The sequence below is a fragment of the Orbilia oligospora genome (assembly GCF_000225545.1).
Source record: "Orbilia oligospora ATCC 24927 unplaced genomic scaffold scaffold00076, whole genome shotgun sequence".
Classification (NCBI taxonomy): Eukaryota; Fungi; Ascomycota; class Orbiliomycetes; order Orbiliales; family Orbiliaceae; genus Orbilia; species Orbilia oligospora.
In genome coordinates this window covers 624257-639491 of record NW_011645633.1, presented here as the reverse complement: position 1 = coordinate 639491, position 15235 = coordinate 624257, and the positions used below count along the sequence as shown (strand labels likewise).

Sequence of the window (15235 nt, the reverse complement as noted above, 5' to 3'; positions counted from 1 at the left end):
TTAGCGGCGCAGATGTCGTTCTTGACTTTTGAGGCCATGTGTTATGTTTATGGTTGTAACGTTGGTTTACACTCAACGCAACCGAACGTCATGAAGAAGCGCTGCATGTATCGGATTTAAAGGCCAATACTCGGATATAATATCGACAACAGAAACAACGCGGAATATTTGCCTTCGCCACTAATTAACAGCCAGCCTGTTAATGTGCGTGCGAACATACGCATGCGCCGCCCAATTTCGCATTTCACCAACTGGTTCCGCGCCATTCTATTCTTAGTCGTACAAGACTACCTGTTAACTACTGTGCCGAATAGTTTGGATGTAATTAGGAACCTATTTTGCGTCAAAATTGCAATATTCATCGGTGCCACATATATACCTTACAATAAGAACGGCGGCGGAGCTAGCAGTGTAGTGGCAACGACAGCAGAGTGCTAGTATATTGGTTTTAATCCCGGCGGGGAGATCGAGATCGATTGACCCCATGAAATTTAGATGCGATTGAGGTACAATGTAGTTAAATAGAGGCGACTTCCCAGTTGTCCATCCGTATCTTGTCTTGCACCCAGTCTGTATCTATTAAATATATGAATTAGAATTAATTAAGGGCAAAATATCACTTGATGCCTTAAGATCCTTAGGTAATATAGTAGCTACCATGTTCTCTAAAGGACTAACTCTTACCGTTCCTTTTTTTATATCGGTTTTAGCTTGGGGATCTTTGGCCGAAAGGAATGGGGCGATACTATCTGTGGCCCCTTCAACGTCATTGCCACCTACAGCTACAACGCCAAATCCCAAAGCCTCCATTCACTCCGGGTCCGTGGAAGATGCTGCTCAAGATGCCAGAAGCTTAGAGCATGTAATCAGGCATATGAATGACCATGTTGTTGAATCCAACGACGATACCCCCCCCGATATTCCCCCACGAGCAGTACCTCATGATTTTTTTTTGCTGCGGAAGTGGTCTGTCCAAGTTTCCGGCGATGGCGGCAGATGGACCCAGACCCAGCTCACTACCCCAACATCGACGGGACTCGCCCAGAGGTTAATGAGCGGGAAGGCTCCCGGGCGGTCAACTTGCTCGTTAACCGATTCCTCCGGAAATGCCGTCGATGCCGTTGTGCAGAAGACCTTAGGACTATAGTGAAGAATCCGGAGCATGAGACAATCCGAGGAGGGCTCGAGCCCGGGGTTGACCGCACATATCTTTGCATCTTTGAAAAAACCGCGAGGAGATGCGCACCATGGTACGGTACGTTACGCTATATATATTTATATGAGCACTTACACCCATCCCGTTCTTTTCGTTTACAATTCGCTCTTAGCCAGTTTTTTGATACACGCAGGCCTGGTTGCTAAAATTTGCATGGTGGTACATGCTTTAGGTTGCTATTGCTCAATAGTAATGAAACAGCAAGATATGGACCCGGATATAAGTGTCGAAGCGTATCAAGATTCTCTAAATAACCTTCCTTTCGGAGTTAAGCAAAGGCATCGGGATTATAAATGGCGCGGCGGACATTACGGAGAGATGGGATGGCAGTATGATACAGCTTACCCACCAAGTGACTGGTTTGATTCCGCAGGTGGACGGGAACGGGTACCTGGAACGGCTGAACCGTACTATTTGGAAGGTCCAGATAAAGCCGAAATCTTCACCGGGCCAAATGACGGGTTACTTAGATTACCACCTAAGGTCTGGGGGAGCAGGTTTTCGATGGCTAAACGGGATACGGCTCAAGAGAATAGACGCACTAATGGAAAGCCGGAATCGTAATATCGGCTGGCATGCATACGTCGATAGAAGAGCGAATTTCAAATTTCCATTGTTTGATTCCACTGTGTCTACAGCCGTCTAGTTAGAAACTCTAAACATGAACTGCTATAGGCCACTCGAATCTCCATACTCAGTAATCTTTAATAGCAATCTTTCCTGTTTCTAGATTATTCCGCACTTAAGTACTAGTACTTGCATGCAGTCGAAGCTGTTTACATGTAATACTTCTAGTTTCATTATCCTAAAGACGTACAAAGCTTGTATCTCAGTTTTTTAGTGAACGGTCATGGAATCATATTCTGAAAATCAGCCCCAAAGCTGAATTCACACCCGTCTTGCCTCCAGATCACCCTAAAGCTATATAGCGTTAACTAGCTATGAATTGTTGGCAAATCAAGTGTGCAGCTAGCGCACATTGTGACACGGATTGGCTGGGCGGATTGGAGCGTTGTACGTTGGCGAAGCCACAATAGAGGGGTTCGGCGCCACTCCGGTGGCTGCCAGCTTATCGATAACACCACACCCCACACATGTTTCTCGGCACTTTCGAGCTTACCAAATTCGCCCTTAACTTTGTACTGAAGGTAGATGAATTCCCCCAAACCCTGCCTAGATCCTTCTAGATACTTAAACAGTTATCTGGTAAGTATCATTCGTGCACTCATAGAGATATTCAAAGCGATTAAAACCGGTATCTGGCTCGCGCTCGTTTACACAGAGCATCTCGGTTGACTTGCGTGTCTTTAGACTTAAAATATAATACATATATTCGCTTCGAGCTTTCCGAGTTGCAAACATATATCGTTCATCGAAAACATCCTTCGATATTCTAAAAAACCGGCAAACTGCTCAGAAATTTCACTTCGTTCATAGCTCAGGGCTTTCAGGCTCAAAGGCTTTATCAAGGGTTCAAAGAACGGATCGTTACAACGGGTTTGTTCCTTGCAGCCGTCAACATGGTCGATCAAAATACGACGCGAAAGGCTGAAGGGCATCAATCGCACTCGCATTTCAAAACAATCACCAAATTCACGACTGATTATTCACCAAGTGATATCACGAAGTATGAGTCCACACGGACCGGGATGTCCGTGGTTGTAGTCAATAAAGAAGTCAGTATAAAATGACCCACGGGATATCAGGATTTGGTTTGACTCGAGACACTAATATTTCACGATATAGAGCCCGAAAGTTCTCGGGTTTTTTGCATTGGCGACTGAAATCTTGGATGACTCTGGCGCTCGTAAGAAAACCCCGTAAGATCTACTATTAGGTCTATATACTGAGAATGCGCAGCCCATACTCTTGAGCATCTCTGCTTCATGGTAAACGCTCCCCATCTCTATATCGTTGCGGTCTAGTGCGTCTTAGAAACTGAGTTTGTATAATTATATAAAGGGATCCAAAAACTACCGTTACAAGGGAATTCTAGATAAGTTTGCAACTCGAGCCTATTCGACAACCAATGCATGGACTGCAACAGACCATACCGCATATACCCTTGATACTGCTGGGTGGGAAGGGTTTTCCCAGTTGGTAAGTTGATGCTCGATCTAAGTTAATCCATTATTAGTCCTAAATCGTTTGCAAATATAGTTACCAGTCTATTTAGAGCATATTCTTTTCCCAATCTTAAGTGATAGCGGCTGCTACACAGAAGTCCACCACATCGATGGTACCGGGCATGATGCAGGGTACGCTACGCCCAAATCCTGCAGTTGATCTGCTACTGACCGATTAGAGTCGTCTATTCTGAGATGCAAGGTGTTCAAAATGACGGAGATACGCTTATGATGCTCGAAGCCAACCGACAAATCTATCCCGACGGCGTCGGTTTCCGATCAGAAACTGGCGGCATGATGGAACAACTACGTGTTCTCAAACCCCAGCGCATCCGTGATTTCCACAAGGAGATGTACCAGCCTCGGAACCTTTGCCTTGTTATCATCGGGAGCGTAGATGAGCCTGGGTTGTTGAGTATCCTCGACAAGTTCGAGGGCGATATACTCGACGATGTCCCGGCTCCAGACTCCCCGTGGCAGAGACCATGGGTTAGCTCGAAGCAACCTCCTTTATTGAAGGAGAATATTGTACGACACGTCGAATTTCCGGAGCAAGATGAGTCTATGGGTAGCATTTTAGTTGGATATCTAGGCCCTTCTTGTGTAGATCATACACACTGTGCGTAAGCCCTGATCCCATACAGTTTGGATTTTACTTATAAAAGCATATATAGTGGCTGCGCTAGAAGTTATTGGGTCTTACCTTGCTGGTTCGTCGGTTTCAGTCCTTGAAAAGCAAATGGTAGAGATCGCCGAGCCATACACAAGCGGGGTTGCTTGGTCCACTGAAGAACGCCCAAATACCGTCCTCTGGCTTGAGCTTGGAAGTGTCCCGGTCGCTCGCCTTGATGAGGCCGAAAAGAAACTCTTCGAGATTCTAGGGCAAACCGTTCAGGAACCCCTTGATCTTGATTACTTGAAAGACTGCCTTAATAGGTCGAAACGGCAACGGAAATTCAATGTGGAAAATGACAGTCACTTCTTCACCACTCCCGTTATATATGATTTCCTTTTCGCAAACCGAGATGGGTCCGATCTACTTCAAGTGAAAACGCTTGAGGTCTACAACGAACTTGAGAAATGGACTGAAGAACAGTGGAGAAATTACATCAAGAAGTGGCTCGTTGATAACCCTCATGTTTCGATTATCGGCCAACCCTCTGCGAAATTGGCTGAAAAGATCAAGCGAGATGAAAAGGCAAGAGTTAAGACCCAGATCAAGAGTCTAGGAGACGACGGCCTAAAGGAGCTCGCCGACAAACTTGAAAAGGCTAAGAAGGATAACGATCCGGAAATTCCTATTGAGGTTCTCCGAGGTTTCAAGACGCCAGGTGTTGAGTCCATCAAATTCATTCACTCAACAAGTGGAAATGCGGGACTTGCCATCACTAAAGATGGAATACTCGACACGAATATTCAAAAAATTCTTCAAAAGGATGAACCAAAGACAAACCCGTTTCCTTTGTATCTCCACTATGAGCATGTCGCAACAAACTTCGTTACGGTCAATATTCTATTATCCACCGCCAGCATACCGATTGAACTCCGCCCACTCCTTTCTCTATATTTCGAATATTTTTTCGCCGCTCCTATTACGCTTGAAGATGGAACTAAGTTGGACTACGAAAAGGTTGTTTCACTATTGGAGAAGGACACAGTCGGATATACTATTCAAGGCGGAGGCGGAATGCAAGCCACTGAATCCATCAGGATCAAGATGGAAGTGGAACCCGAAAAATACAGTGCTGCACTAAAGTGGCTGAAGCTGTTGATGTGGAATATCGTTTTCGATACTGAGGTATTATCATTCAAGCACTTGAAAGCAGGTCTACTGCCGCTAACCTGTATTTTAGCGACTGGCTGTTCTCGCAAAGAAGCTGCGCAGTGATATCCCCGAGGAAAAGCGAAATGGTTACGACGTAAGTGTTCCCGATGTTATAAGGTGGAACTGGGCGCTCACAAAGCTGTCCTTATAGATGGTATGGTCGGTAGCACAGCTCAGTGGCTACACTGAAGAATCTATTGGATACGGCGGGAATACTCTGGTTAAAGGGAAATCTCTCCGGCAATACATTGATCTTTTAAGCGAAGATCCTGAGGAAGCCATCCGGAAGATATCAGTCGTTCGAGACTCTCTCTTTACACTCGACAATATGAGAGTCTTGGTGGTCGCTGATGTCGAGAAACTTCCCAACCCGGTATCAACTTGGGACGATTTCGTCGCTGAGAAACCCTCGGTATGGAATGTTCGCATGGTCTTAGATATTTTTTTATTCGCTAACTAGGTTCTAGAACAATGATCTAAAACCTATCGATAGTAGACTAGACCGCCTCACACCTATAGGCAAGAATCCCGGCAGTCGGATGTACGTTGTCCCAATGCCGACGTTGGATTCTTCGTTTGGTGTTACAATGGCGAAGGGACCAGAGTCATTGAATGATGAGCGAATACCAGCATTGCTCCTTGCTATCGCCTACTTGGATGCCGTTGAAGGCCCTCTGTGGAAGTACGTCTTAGTATTCCTAGGATTGTGTGACAAATATTAACTTGCAAAATTAGGGCTATTCGAGGGACCGGGTTGGCTTATGGAACAGGCTTTCTACGAAAAGTAGATTCTGGACACATTTTCTTCAGCATCTATAGATCGCCTGATGCCTTCAAAGCCTTTGAAATGGCGAAGAAAATCGTTAGTGATTACGCTGATGGGACTGTAAGTGATACACTAGTGGTCGAATATTGTTCTAGAATATGTCTTAATCCTTTCACTCCCTTAGACCCCTTTCGACGAGTTAGATCTCGACGGCGCCATTAGCACGGTCGTCAGTTCAATCGTAGATGTGGAATCTACCCTCACTGCAGCAGCAACTACTTCTTTCGTTCTACAAGTCATCCATCGCCAATCGAAGTCCTACAACATGGACATGCTCCGTAAAGTAAGGAAAGTTACACCGGATGGGATTCGCAAGGCGATGACCGAAATCTTGCTACCTTTGTTCCATCCCAAAACCTCTGTCGCCGTTGTAACTACAGCACCAGTCAATACCGATGTAAGTTTGCCTTTTCCGGAGCTTGTCTACAACCTACTAAATGTTAAATGTGATGGATAGTCTTTGAAAGAAAGATTCGTTGAGCTCGGATTCCCGGTTGAAGTTCGAACACTCTCTTCACTTGAGCCTAAGAGCGAAGGTGACCCGGATGAAGAGGACGAAGATATGGAAGATGGTTCTGCCGATGGAAGCGATGCTAGTGACGAGGAAATGGAATCTGGAAATGAAGACGGTGATGAGGAGAAGTAAGGCAGTCATATTTTGAGAAAAGCTTTCTATTAATTCATAAAATACACTTCATATTTTCCAACGTTGAAAGCTAGGAAATACCCGATGGGGGGAATCAAAGAACTGTGGTTAGACCAGTCTTTGGAGTTTCGTAGACGACGTTTTTGGGGGGTACCAATAAAAAAAGAATGATTTTCTAGGGTCTGATAACCACTCGACTGGAAGCCTTGTTACTTGATTTGATTCTTGAAAGGCTAGATAAATAGTCTGAGTAACTCTACTAGCGCCATCATAGCCATTGCTTGCCCGTAAGGCATACTCGTCCTCTCGATATCTAGGTAGTGCTTTAAATCCCTGCCCATTCCCGTCCCGAAACTTGTGTCCATCAGTTCACCATCTGATCTGATATTTCCCAGAACCCCTTTTATCGCCTTGATAGCAACATTTTCGTATTCCTCCTTCTTCAAATATCTCTTCCTGATCCCCTTCAGCATTCCGTAAGCAAATCCCGCCGACGCTGAGGATTCTAGGTATGATCCCTCTTCCTCACTCACATCCAACAAAGTCCTCCATAAGCCCGTCTTCGGGTCTTGTAGTTTCTTCAGCGCCTCACATTGTGCATTTAACACGTCTACCAAAAATATATGGAAGTGGTCATCCTTCGGTAGATCCAGCAATTCAAGAACATCTGGAATAGCAATTGTTAACCAACTATTTCCTCTCGCCCACCTCGCCCTCGCAAAGTTATGACCCAATCCACCTTTTGCATCTTTATTAAACTGCCAGCCATGGAAGAATAATCCTGATTCAGTATCAAAAAGATATTGTATATGAATCAAAAACTGACGTTTTCCTTCTTCGATGTAATGCTGTCGGTTAAATATCTTCCCAATCTTGATGAGCGGCATGACGGTCATCATTAATGTATCATCCCATAGTTGGTTATAGTTTTCTTCGAGGTACGTGATATGTTGCATTCCTCCAAATCTTGTACGAGGGAGATCATACATCGCCCATTCGGCCCAGCTGTCTAACCATGGAATATAAGTCTGATCCCTCGTTTCTTCGTATAAATATGCCAATGTCAAAAATGGGGACATTGTATTTATATTCTTTGTTGTTCCCTCTTTAAATCGAGCCGAGAACCAGGATGTAATGATTTTTAGCGTTTCTTGGGAATTGGTTTGAGAATAGTATTGGTAGAGGCCGTAGAGGCCTATGCCATGGGTCCATTCCCAATCATTCCAGCCTTTGGTGTCGATTATACGACCATCGGGTAGAGACAGGAGGAAGTGGCCGGATTTGTCGGTTATTGAGACGAGGTTGGTGGTTAAGAGGGCGATTTGAGAGTGTATTTGGGAGGAGGTTAGAGAGTGGAGTTGGAGGGGCTGTTGAGGCATCTTGATGGTATTGTTGAGTTTGATTATTCCTCGATGCTCCCACTGAGTTCTCGTCTTTCAAACTGATTCTAATGATAAAAAATAGTGGAACTACTTAGTATTCTAGTTAAAATTACTGAAACAAATCAATTTTCTGTGGCTATATACGTACGTGTTTGTCTTTGAGGGGGAGAATATGAATTGGAATGGAATATTATAATTTGTAAGTGAGTGTAGAGCTAGCTACATATATTCGCAGTCACCAAAAAGACGACACTTTCTGGACCATGTAATATGATTTGGGTTAATTCAGGCTTCTAGTCGTGAAGCTGTAAAATATGCCATTGCATCGCAGAACATCAACGACTCTATATCCTCGGTTGCGCATCCGTAGCCGCCAGAAAAATTCAACCCCACCCTCAATCAATGGAACCTGTTGAGTCTTTCCGAAGCATCATAAGATATATGGATCCGGGGAAATCCCCATCCGACCCTTCGTCACGAAAAGAGTTCGAGGGGAAGCATGCGCATGTTACCCGCTGTCGGAAACGAAATCCTGATATTTCATGCATCGGTCTGCAAGCCACCTCGACAATCGATAAACGATTCTCTCGTCTCGAATACCTCAATGCGATTACAGCGAATTATTTACATTCGAAGTTATGGGAATATACTATCAAAAAAGTGTGGGCCGGCAGTCTACCACGGAAACATCAAACGCCTCTTACCAAATGGCCATGGGAAGTCCCGTTACACACTGCAAACTTGGGTCGTCATTAAAAAAGCTTATGCTGCCAAAATCCCGGAATCTTTACCACAAAGAGGAATAGTCTTGATCGAGGAGGGAAAAAGAAGGCTAAATGTTCCCCCGCACCCCACACACCGGCTGAACGGGCGGGGAAATCTGGAGAGGCAAGTCCACGAATCGCGCGTGCCAAGGCTGGAGGGTTCCTGGATTTAAAACTATTTCGTAACGAAAACCTTTTGGGCCATGGAATGGTGTCTTTGCCTTGAGTAATAGGCTTTTTTGTGATTACATTCTTGGATCCCGCGATTCTAGTGCAGCGAGTTCGGAGGGTATACGGTATATGTTGCTTAACAATGGCATATCTTTCGGTAGAATGTGCCCCGCGACATCGATGGGACTCGAGACGAGATTTTGTTGCAGTTGGGACGGTACTTAGTATCGTTGACCAGGGTTTTTTACGCTCGAAGAAGCAAGAAACTGATTCATTTTGGCAGGCGATTCATTACATTGCATTGCAAGATGATATTTGGGATGAGGTGGAATTGGCGCTTACAGGTTATCTCATACCAATATCCGGACCTAGTCCAGTACATACTGCATCCTGGTTTGAGAGGTAGCCATGCATTTACAGTCCTCTTCTAATTCTTCGAAACTTTCTACGATACTTTCGCTTGGATTATCCTACCTTTATCGCGTATGTTCCGTGAAAGGATATCCCGAAATTGACTTCTCATGCTAGTTACTTTGCCTTGAGAACCAGCCTCCACAAAGTGACAAGTCTTCCCCAGGAAATAATACCCCATACCCTCGGATCGAATTGATTAACCATGAATTTGACTCCGCGCACTCGAGATCTCGAGACGAGATTTCATTGTTGCTGGTTATCAGGAGATGCGGAGAAGAGCCAGGTACACATGCATTTGGCACAATGGAAATCTGGGGTTCGAACCCGACACTCTGGATTGTCGTTTCGAGGACGGATAAATGAAGCATGCTACGGTGTAGCCAGCCGCTAGAGACATGCATTCACGAGGGTTGGGACGAAGATCGCCTTCAAATGGATACTATAGGCCATGTACCCAAGTATATACCATATAGTCTTGTGTAATCGATAGGGGAGTATGTTTGATTAAGTATATATGGGTGGAGATTTCCCTCCATTCTCTCATCTATCCAGGATCAGGCAATCCCCTGAGGTCGTTCACAACGATATTGACCTGCGAAACCTTCTACCTTTCATATCTAGAGCTATCAGAGCTTCTCTGTTCTTATTTTCGATAGCTTAAATTCTTTTTATATATAATATATCCTGTCATCTGGTTAAGATATCCGGATACACATCCTCCACCATGGCGGATAACAATATCACCACTCGCCCGGCGAACACAGTACAAATCGACGAAAAACCCGATATCGCTCATCTTGAAACTGTTACTTCCAATGATGCATACCCTGAAAAGGACTGTCTCGATTATGACCGTGTCGACAAAGAAATCGCCAAATACGCAGATCCCTCACGCGTAGTCGAAATCACCCCAGAGGAGAACAAACGGTTAAAACGCATGATCGATAAACGAGTCCTAGCGGTCATGGTATTCACCTATTTCCTCCAGGCGCTTGATAAAGGAACTCTATCCTTTGCCTCGATCATGCATATCCGTGAGGATAACGGTCTACACGGTCAACAATATTCTTGGTTAACGACATGTATCTACATCGCCATTTTAATTGTTGAGTATCCTATCAATTGGGGTATTCAACGAGTCCCCATTGCAAAGACTTTGGGATGTGCGGTCATTATCTGGGGCTCCATACTTGCGCTCCACGCTGCTACGCACAACTTCGTCGGACTCGTGACTGTTCGAACGCTTCTTGGTATCTTTGAAGCTATTTGTCAGCCTACCTTCGTGGTATTATCTGGTATGTGGTATAAACGGGAGGAGCAGGCCGAGGCTGTTACGTTCTGGTATATGATGAACGGTGGGCAGCAGATTGTTGGTGGCATATTGGCGTATTGTTTTACGCTGATTAAGCCCGGTGGACCACTAAAGAGCTGGCAAGCTCTGTTTCTGACTTATGGGTGTTTTTCGGTCCTCTGGGGCGTTTTCGTTTTATATTGGATGCCAGACAGTCCTATGAGAGCGAAATGCTTTTCAGAGGAGGATAAGGCCCTGATGATCGAACGAGTTCGGTCGAATCAAACCGGTTTGCAGAACAAAAAGTTTAGACCGGAGCAGTTTAAGGAGGCACTTATGGATCCTCAGTGCTGGTGCTACGGCGGTATCCAGCTTTGCACGACGCTGCCAACATCCGGGTTGGGGGCTTTTGCGAATATCATCATTACCGGTTTCAACTTCACCATTTTACAGACTCAGCTTTTGGCTATGGTACTTGGTGCGGTTATCATCATCGTTCTCCTGTCTTCGACCTACATCGCCAAGAAAACGAATCAAACCCTCATCGTTATGGGGCTCTACGTTATTCCCTCTTTTGTGGGCACAATCGTCCTAATGACGGTTCAAAATCGGAATCTAGGAACCAAAGTCGGCCTCTTGATCTCCTACTACATGGTCCTCTCCTTCTGGGCGGCTCAGAATCTTACTATGTCCCTCGTTTCCCGTAACGTTGGTGGACAGACCAAGAAGACTGTTGCAGTAGCCATGAATTTCATCTTCTGGGCTACAGGTAACGCAATTGGTCCACAGGTGTTTTTGGACAGAGATAAACCAAGATATTTTATTGCGTTTTCGACGCATATGGGGTGCTATGTGGCTCTGGTTCTTATTATCTTTTACCTAAGATGGCATTTGTCAACGCAGAATAAGAGAAAAGAAGAGGAAGGGGGTAGTGAGGATAAGGGAGTGGTTCATGGTTTTGACGATTTGACGGATAGGCAGAATATTAATTTCAGGTATATTTACTAGGCTGATAAGATATCTATTGAAGCACTTTGCCGCGATATACTTAAGTCCTTACTAGTTAGTTTGATAATAATGAATTTCATGAATATTTTGATTCAAATCATTGATAGTAGTAATATACCTCCTAATCGTTCTAATATAAACCAAGTACTTACCTGATCTAGTTCCAAGACGTTGCAGAGCACACCAAAACGAATGTAGTACTTATTATAATGAGCGTTAACCAGTGACGTCAATTGCAAGTTTGACCTCTGCGTTTGTGGGTTGTGTTGTGCTGCAGTGTTTGTTGTTGGAATTTCTGTGTTGTCGCCCATTCACGCCAAGCAACTGAATAGACAGGGCGTTTCGCATTTCACAAAATTATTTTCTGTCGCCAAAATCCTGCAAGGTCTTCTTCTTGGATCTCGACAACCTTCACCTCCATCAATCACCAACCACCAATTCATCAAATATCTTGATCAGAAAAGCCTCACTACTTCTCCATCACTCTTACGCGACTACTCTTATTGACTTTGTCATCAAGAATTATCTGCATCTGCCTGCTGGCGCATTTTGTTCGTTGCTTAGCTTCTTTTTACTCGACCGTTGCAGAAGCCGAACATTCTTCACCTACATCCCACCTTACATCCATCCACCAACTAACCTCATTGGCTTCTCTCTACACCTTATCAGAAGTGAAAATCCTTTTTCATTCAGATTCTTCTTTCTATTTACTTACGCGACGTTCTCTTATCACAATTTACCTGTACTCACTCTCTGGAATTTTCGGTTTGCAGCCATCCCACCATCCTTGCAGCTGCAGATTCTTCAATCCTCCAATCCAACCAACCATTCAGCTCCCTCCACGCTATTAAATTTATCACAAAAATAACCCAAGGATAATCTACTTGTTGTTATTTGTCTTGGTGGTAGCGGTAGCGGTTCTTGCTACGGGTGCTTTTTTGGTTGGTCAATTCTCCGGTCCCAGGCTTTTCCTGTTATTGCGGAGGTATACCGATTCACCACCCACGCCTGCGTTTTACAGGTTTAAGGCACAGGACACAGGGAAGGAGGTCTATAAATCCGACACACCTCCCCAACACACACATACCGCTACGATGTCAGCATCTGCGGATAACTTCGAGGGCCTTAATCCCGCGCGATTGGCCATGTTACAACAAATGGAACAGGCAGATGAAAGGAGGGCAACACGCCAGAGCAATCCCAGGCGTGCTGAGGGCCAAAGAGGCGGTAGAGGCGGTGCTAGAGGTAGAGGTGGAAGAGGTGGAAGGGGCGGAAGGGGTGGTAGAGGAGGTGGATTCGGTACCGAGGGGAATGAGAGTCCTTTGGGAGATCGAAATGAGAGTGGGAAGAAAAGGACAAGAGTTGACGGCGGTAACCCCGCTTTTGGTGGGGAGAGGATTGAGACTGTTGGGAAGAGGATGGTGTTTGAAGAAGATACAGAAATTCAAAGTGCTGAAGAAAAGAAAGTTGAGCCGGAGGCCGAGATAAGCAAAAAGAGAGCTTCGTCTTCTCCCTCATCAGATGAAATTGATGAGAGGCAAACAAAACGAGTCAAGAAATCTGACAAGGAGACGAATAAGGATAAGAAGGATAAGAAGGACAAGAAGAAAGATAAGAAGAAGGACAAGAAAGAAAACAGGAAGGCCAATGAGGATGAGACTACAGCCGAAGCCCCGACAACGGAGGAAGAGAAGCAAGATAAAAGGGAAAAGAGAAAGTCAAGGGATGATGAGACCCCTACCGAAGTGTCTACGAAGAAGAGCAAGAAGAACAAGAAGGACAAGAAGAAATCGGAAGAAGTCGATTCACCTGTCGATGCTCCAAGTAAGAAGAGCGAAAAGGAAGAAAAGGAGGCGAGGAAAGCTGAGAAGAAGCGAAGGAAGCAGGAAAAGCAAGAGTCCGAGGAGGATGCTTCACACAAAAAGCAGAAGAATAAGCAGAAGGCTGATCTAGAAGAGCCATTGGAACGACATGGCAAGAGGAAAGAGGAGGACAACGATTCTAGCAGAGCGAAGAAGAAGTCGAAGAAGGCTCACGACGCGGATCTTCCGACGCCGCCTACCGAAGAAGAAAAGACTGCTGATGAGGAACCAAAAAAAGACAAGAGGTCAAAGAAATCCAAGGACAGCGACCTACCCACCCCACCTGCTGCTGCCACTGCTGAAGAGCCTACCGAGGAGGAACCGAAGAAAGAGAAGAAAGCCAAGTCAGAGAGGAAGTCAAAGAAGGATAAGGCCACAGAGTCAGAGTCGATGGAACCCTCTTCGAAAAAGCGAAGAACAGAGGGGGGTGACGAAGCCCCTCGGGCTGATGAGGGGAAGAAGCAAAAGAAGAGGATCGACAAGGGCCCTCTTCTAGTCGATCCAGAGAAACCCAGACTCTTCAACTGGGTAGACGAGCCGGAGAAGCCTCGGGGCACAAAGCGTGCTGCTAGCGGGGCCGCATGGAACGCGGACCTTTTGGAGGGCGGGGATGCCCGCAAGGCCAAGTTCCTGCGGCTCATGGGGGGTGGGAAAGGGGGGGCAGAGATCAAGCCCAGCGCAGCATCGAAGCTGTCAGCTGCGGCGTTGAAGAAGCAGCAAGAAGAATTGACGAGGCAGAGTGAGGCGGCAATGGGGAGGAAGGAGAGTGGGAGGAAGAAGATGGGGCTTGGGTCGGGCTAGATGCTCGGCCCGGGTGGGGGAGAGGAGGCTGCTTTGGATTAAAAACATGTATACTTAGAATCCAAGCAATAATAATTAATGTGGATTTAACTTTTATCGAAGGCATCGTGATATCTAAAAACGAATTCGAGAATTCGAGAATCCTTGGAGGGATTTGATTAATCAAGTAACTAAACCCAGTTAAGTAGTGGCTATATTTAGTCTGCGGTTCGGCGAATGCCCTGATCAGGCAAGAAGCACTAGCTCGCTGCATCCAGGAAAGCTTGACCAAGCAAGAGCAAGTACGACATGCCGTAGACAGGAACTTGTACCTTGATTTACTCACCTATCTGTCCTTTGCTAGTTAGCCTGTCCTTTTCAGCCCTGCAGTTCACTGTATGTGCTTCTGCCGTCTGTCAGATTTGCGTATCCGTCTTTTTTTTTTTTTTCCTTTCGTCCTCCTCCTTCCCTGGGTTCACTCTAGACTTATGGATTTTTAAACATACTAAGTACCTATGAGAGTGTAGTCTAGTCCTGATATCCTACATGTAACGGTTGTATGTGTATGCTGCATGTATGTACGTATGGTCTGTATGTAAGAGTATAGTATCGTACCATATGTCCTGTATGGTGTTTTGAATGCCGGGAATCAGCAGCGTCAACGGCCCTGATAGGCTGCTCTGGGCTAAGCCGTCCCGTTTGAGCACCTGCATTCCCATTAAGCCCATCAAGCCCATTCCTAGCTGTGATATCTCCCACCGTCCTTCTCAGCCTCTGCTCTGCTCCACTCCACATCAACTACCACCATCCTTCCCTCCTTTACATGCAGCTTTAACACCATCAGCATCGACACACACACTACACAAGGACTCTCCCTGTAATCGCATCACCATCCAACTTGATAACTTGAAGCATCCTCATAAC

At 45.5% G+C, this 15235-nt stretch overlaps 5 protein-coding genes across 5 annotated transcripts; 4 read left to right on the top strand and 1 right to left on the bottom strand.

Moving 5' to 3' along the window:
• Positions 1-996: 996 nt before the first annotated feature.
• AOL_s00076g172 (uncharacterized protein) lies at positions 997-1780 on the top strand (the record flags this gene model as incomplete). The annotated part of the gene is made up of 2 exons (XM_011122725.1): positions 997-1255; positions 1407-1780. 2 exons carry the CDS (start codon positions 997-999, stop codon positions 1778-1780), a joined length of 633 nt encoding a protein of 210 aa, XP_011121027.1.
• A 956-nt stretch (positions 1781-2736) lies between these two features.
• Positions 2737-6639, top strand: AOL_s00076g171 (uncharacterized protein; the record flags this gene model as incomplete). Its single annotated transcript, XM_011122724.1, has 13 exons — positions 2737-2892; positions 2963-3023; positions 3077-3105; positions 3179-3316; positions 3377-3474; positions 3522-3961; positions 4017-5140; positions 5196-5261; positions 5319-5579; positions 5635-5849; positions 5903-6053; positions 6118-6390; positions 6451-6639. 13 exons carry the CDS (start codon positions 2737-2739, stop codon positions 6637-6639), a joined length of 3201 nt encoding a protein of 1066 aa, XP_011121026.1.
• Positions 6640-6872: 233 nt separating this feature from the next.
• Positions 6873-8018, bottom strand: AOL_s00076g170 (uncharacterized protein; the record flags this gene model as incomplete). The annotated part of the gene is made up of 1 exon (XM_011122723.1): positions 6873-8018. The coding sequence occupies one exon, from the start codon at positions 8016-8018 to the stop codon at positions 6873-6875; it is 1146 nt and encodes a 381-aa protein (XP_011121025.1).
• A 2076-nt stretch (positions 8019-10094) lies between these two features.
• On the top strand, positions 10095-11669 carry AOL_s00076g169 (uncharacterized protein; the record flags this gene model as incomplete). Its single annotated transcript, XM_011122722.1, has 1 exon — positions 10095-11669. One exon carries the CDS (start codon positions 10095-10097, stop codon positions 11667-11669), a length of 1575 nt encoding a protein of 524 aa, XP_011121024.1.
• A 1094-nt stretch (positions 11670-12763) lies between these two features.
• AOL_s00076g168 (uncharacterized protein) lies at positions 12764-14332 on the top strand (the record flags this gene model as incomplete). The annotated part of the gene is made up of 1 exon (XM_011122721.1): positions 12764-14332. The coding sequence occupies one exon, from the start codon at positions 12764-12766 to the stop codon at positions 14330-14332; it is 1569 nt and encodes a 522-aa protein (XP_011121023.1).
• Positions 14333-15235: the final 903 nt, after the last annotated feature.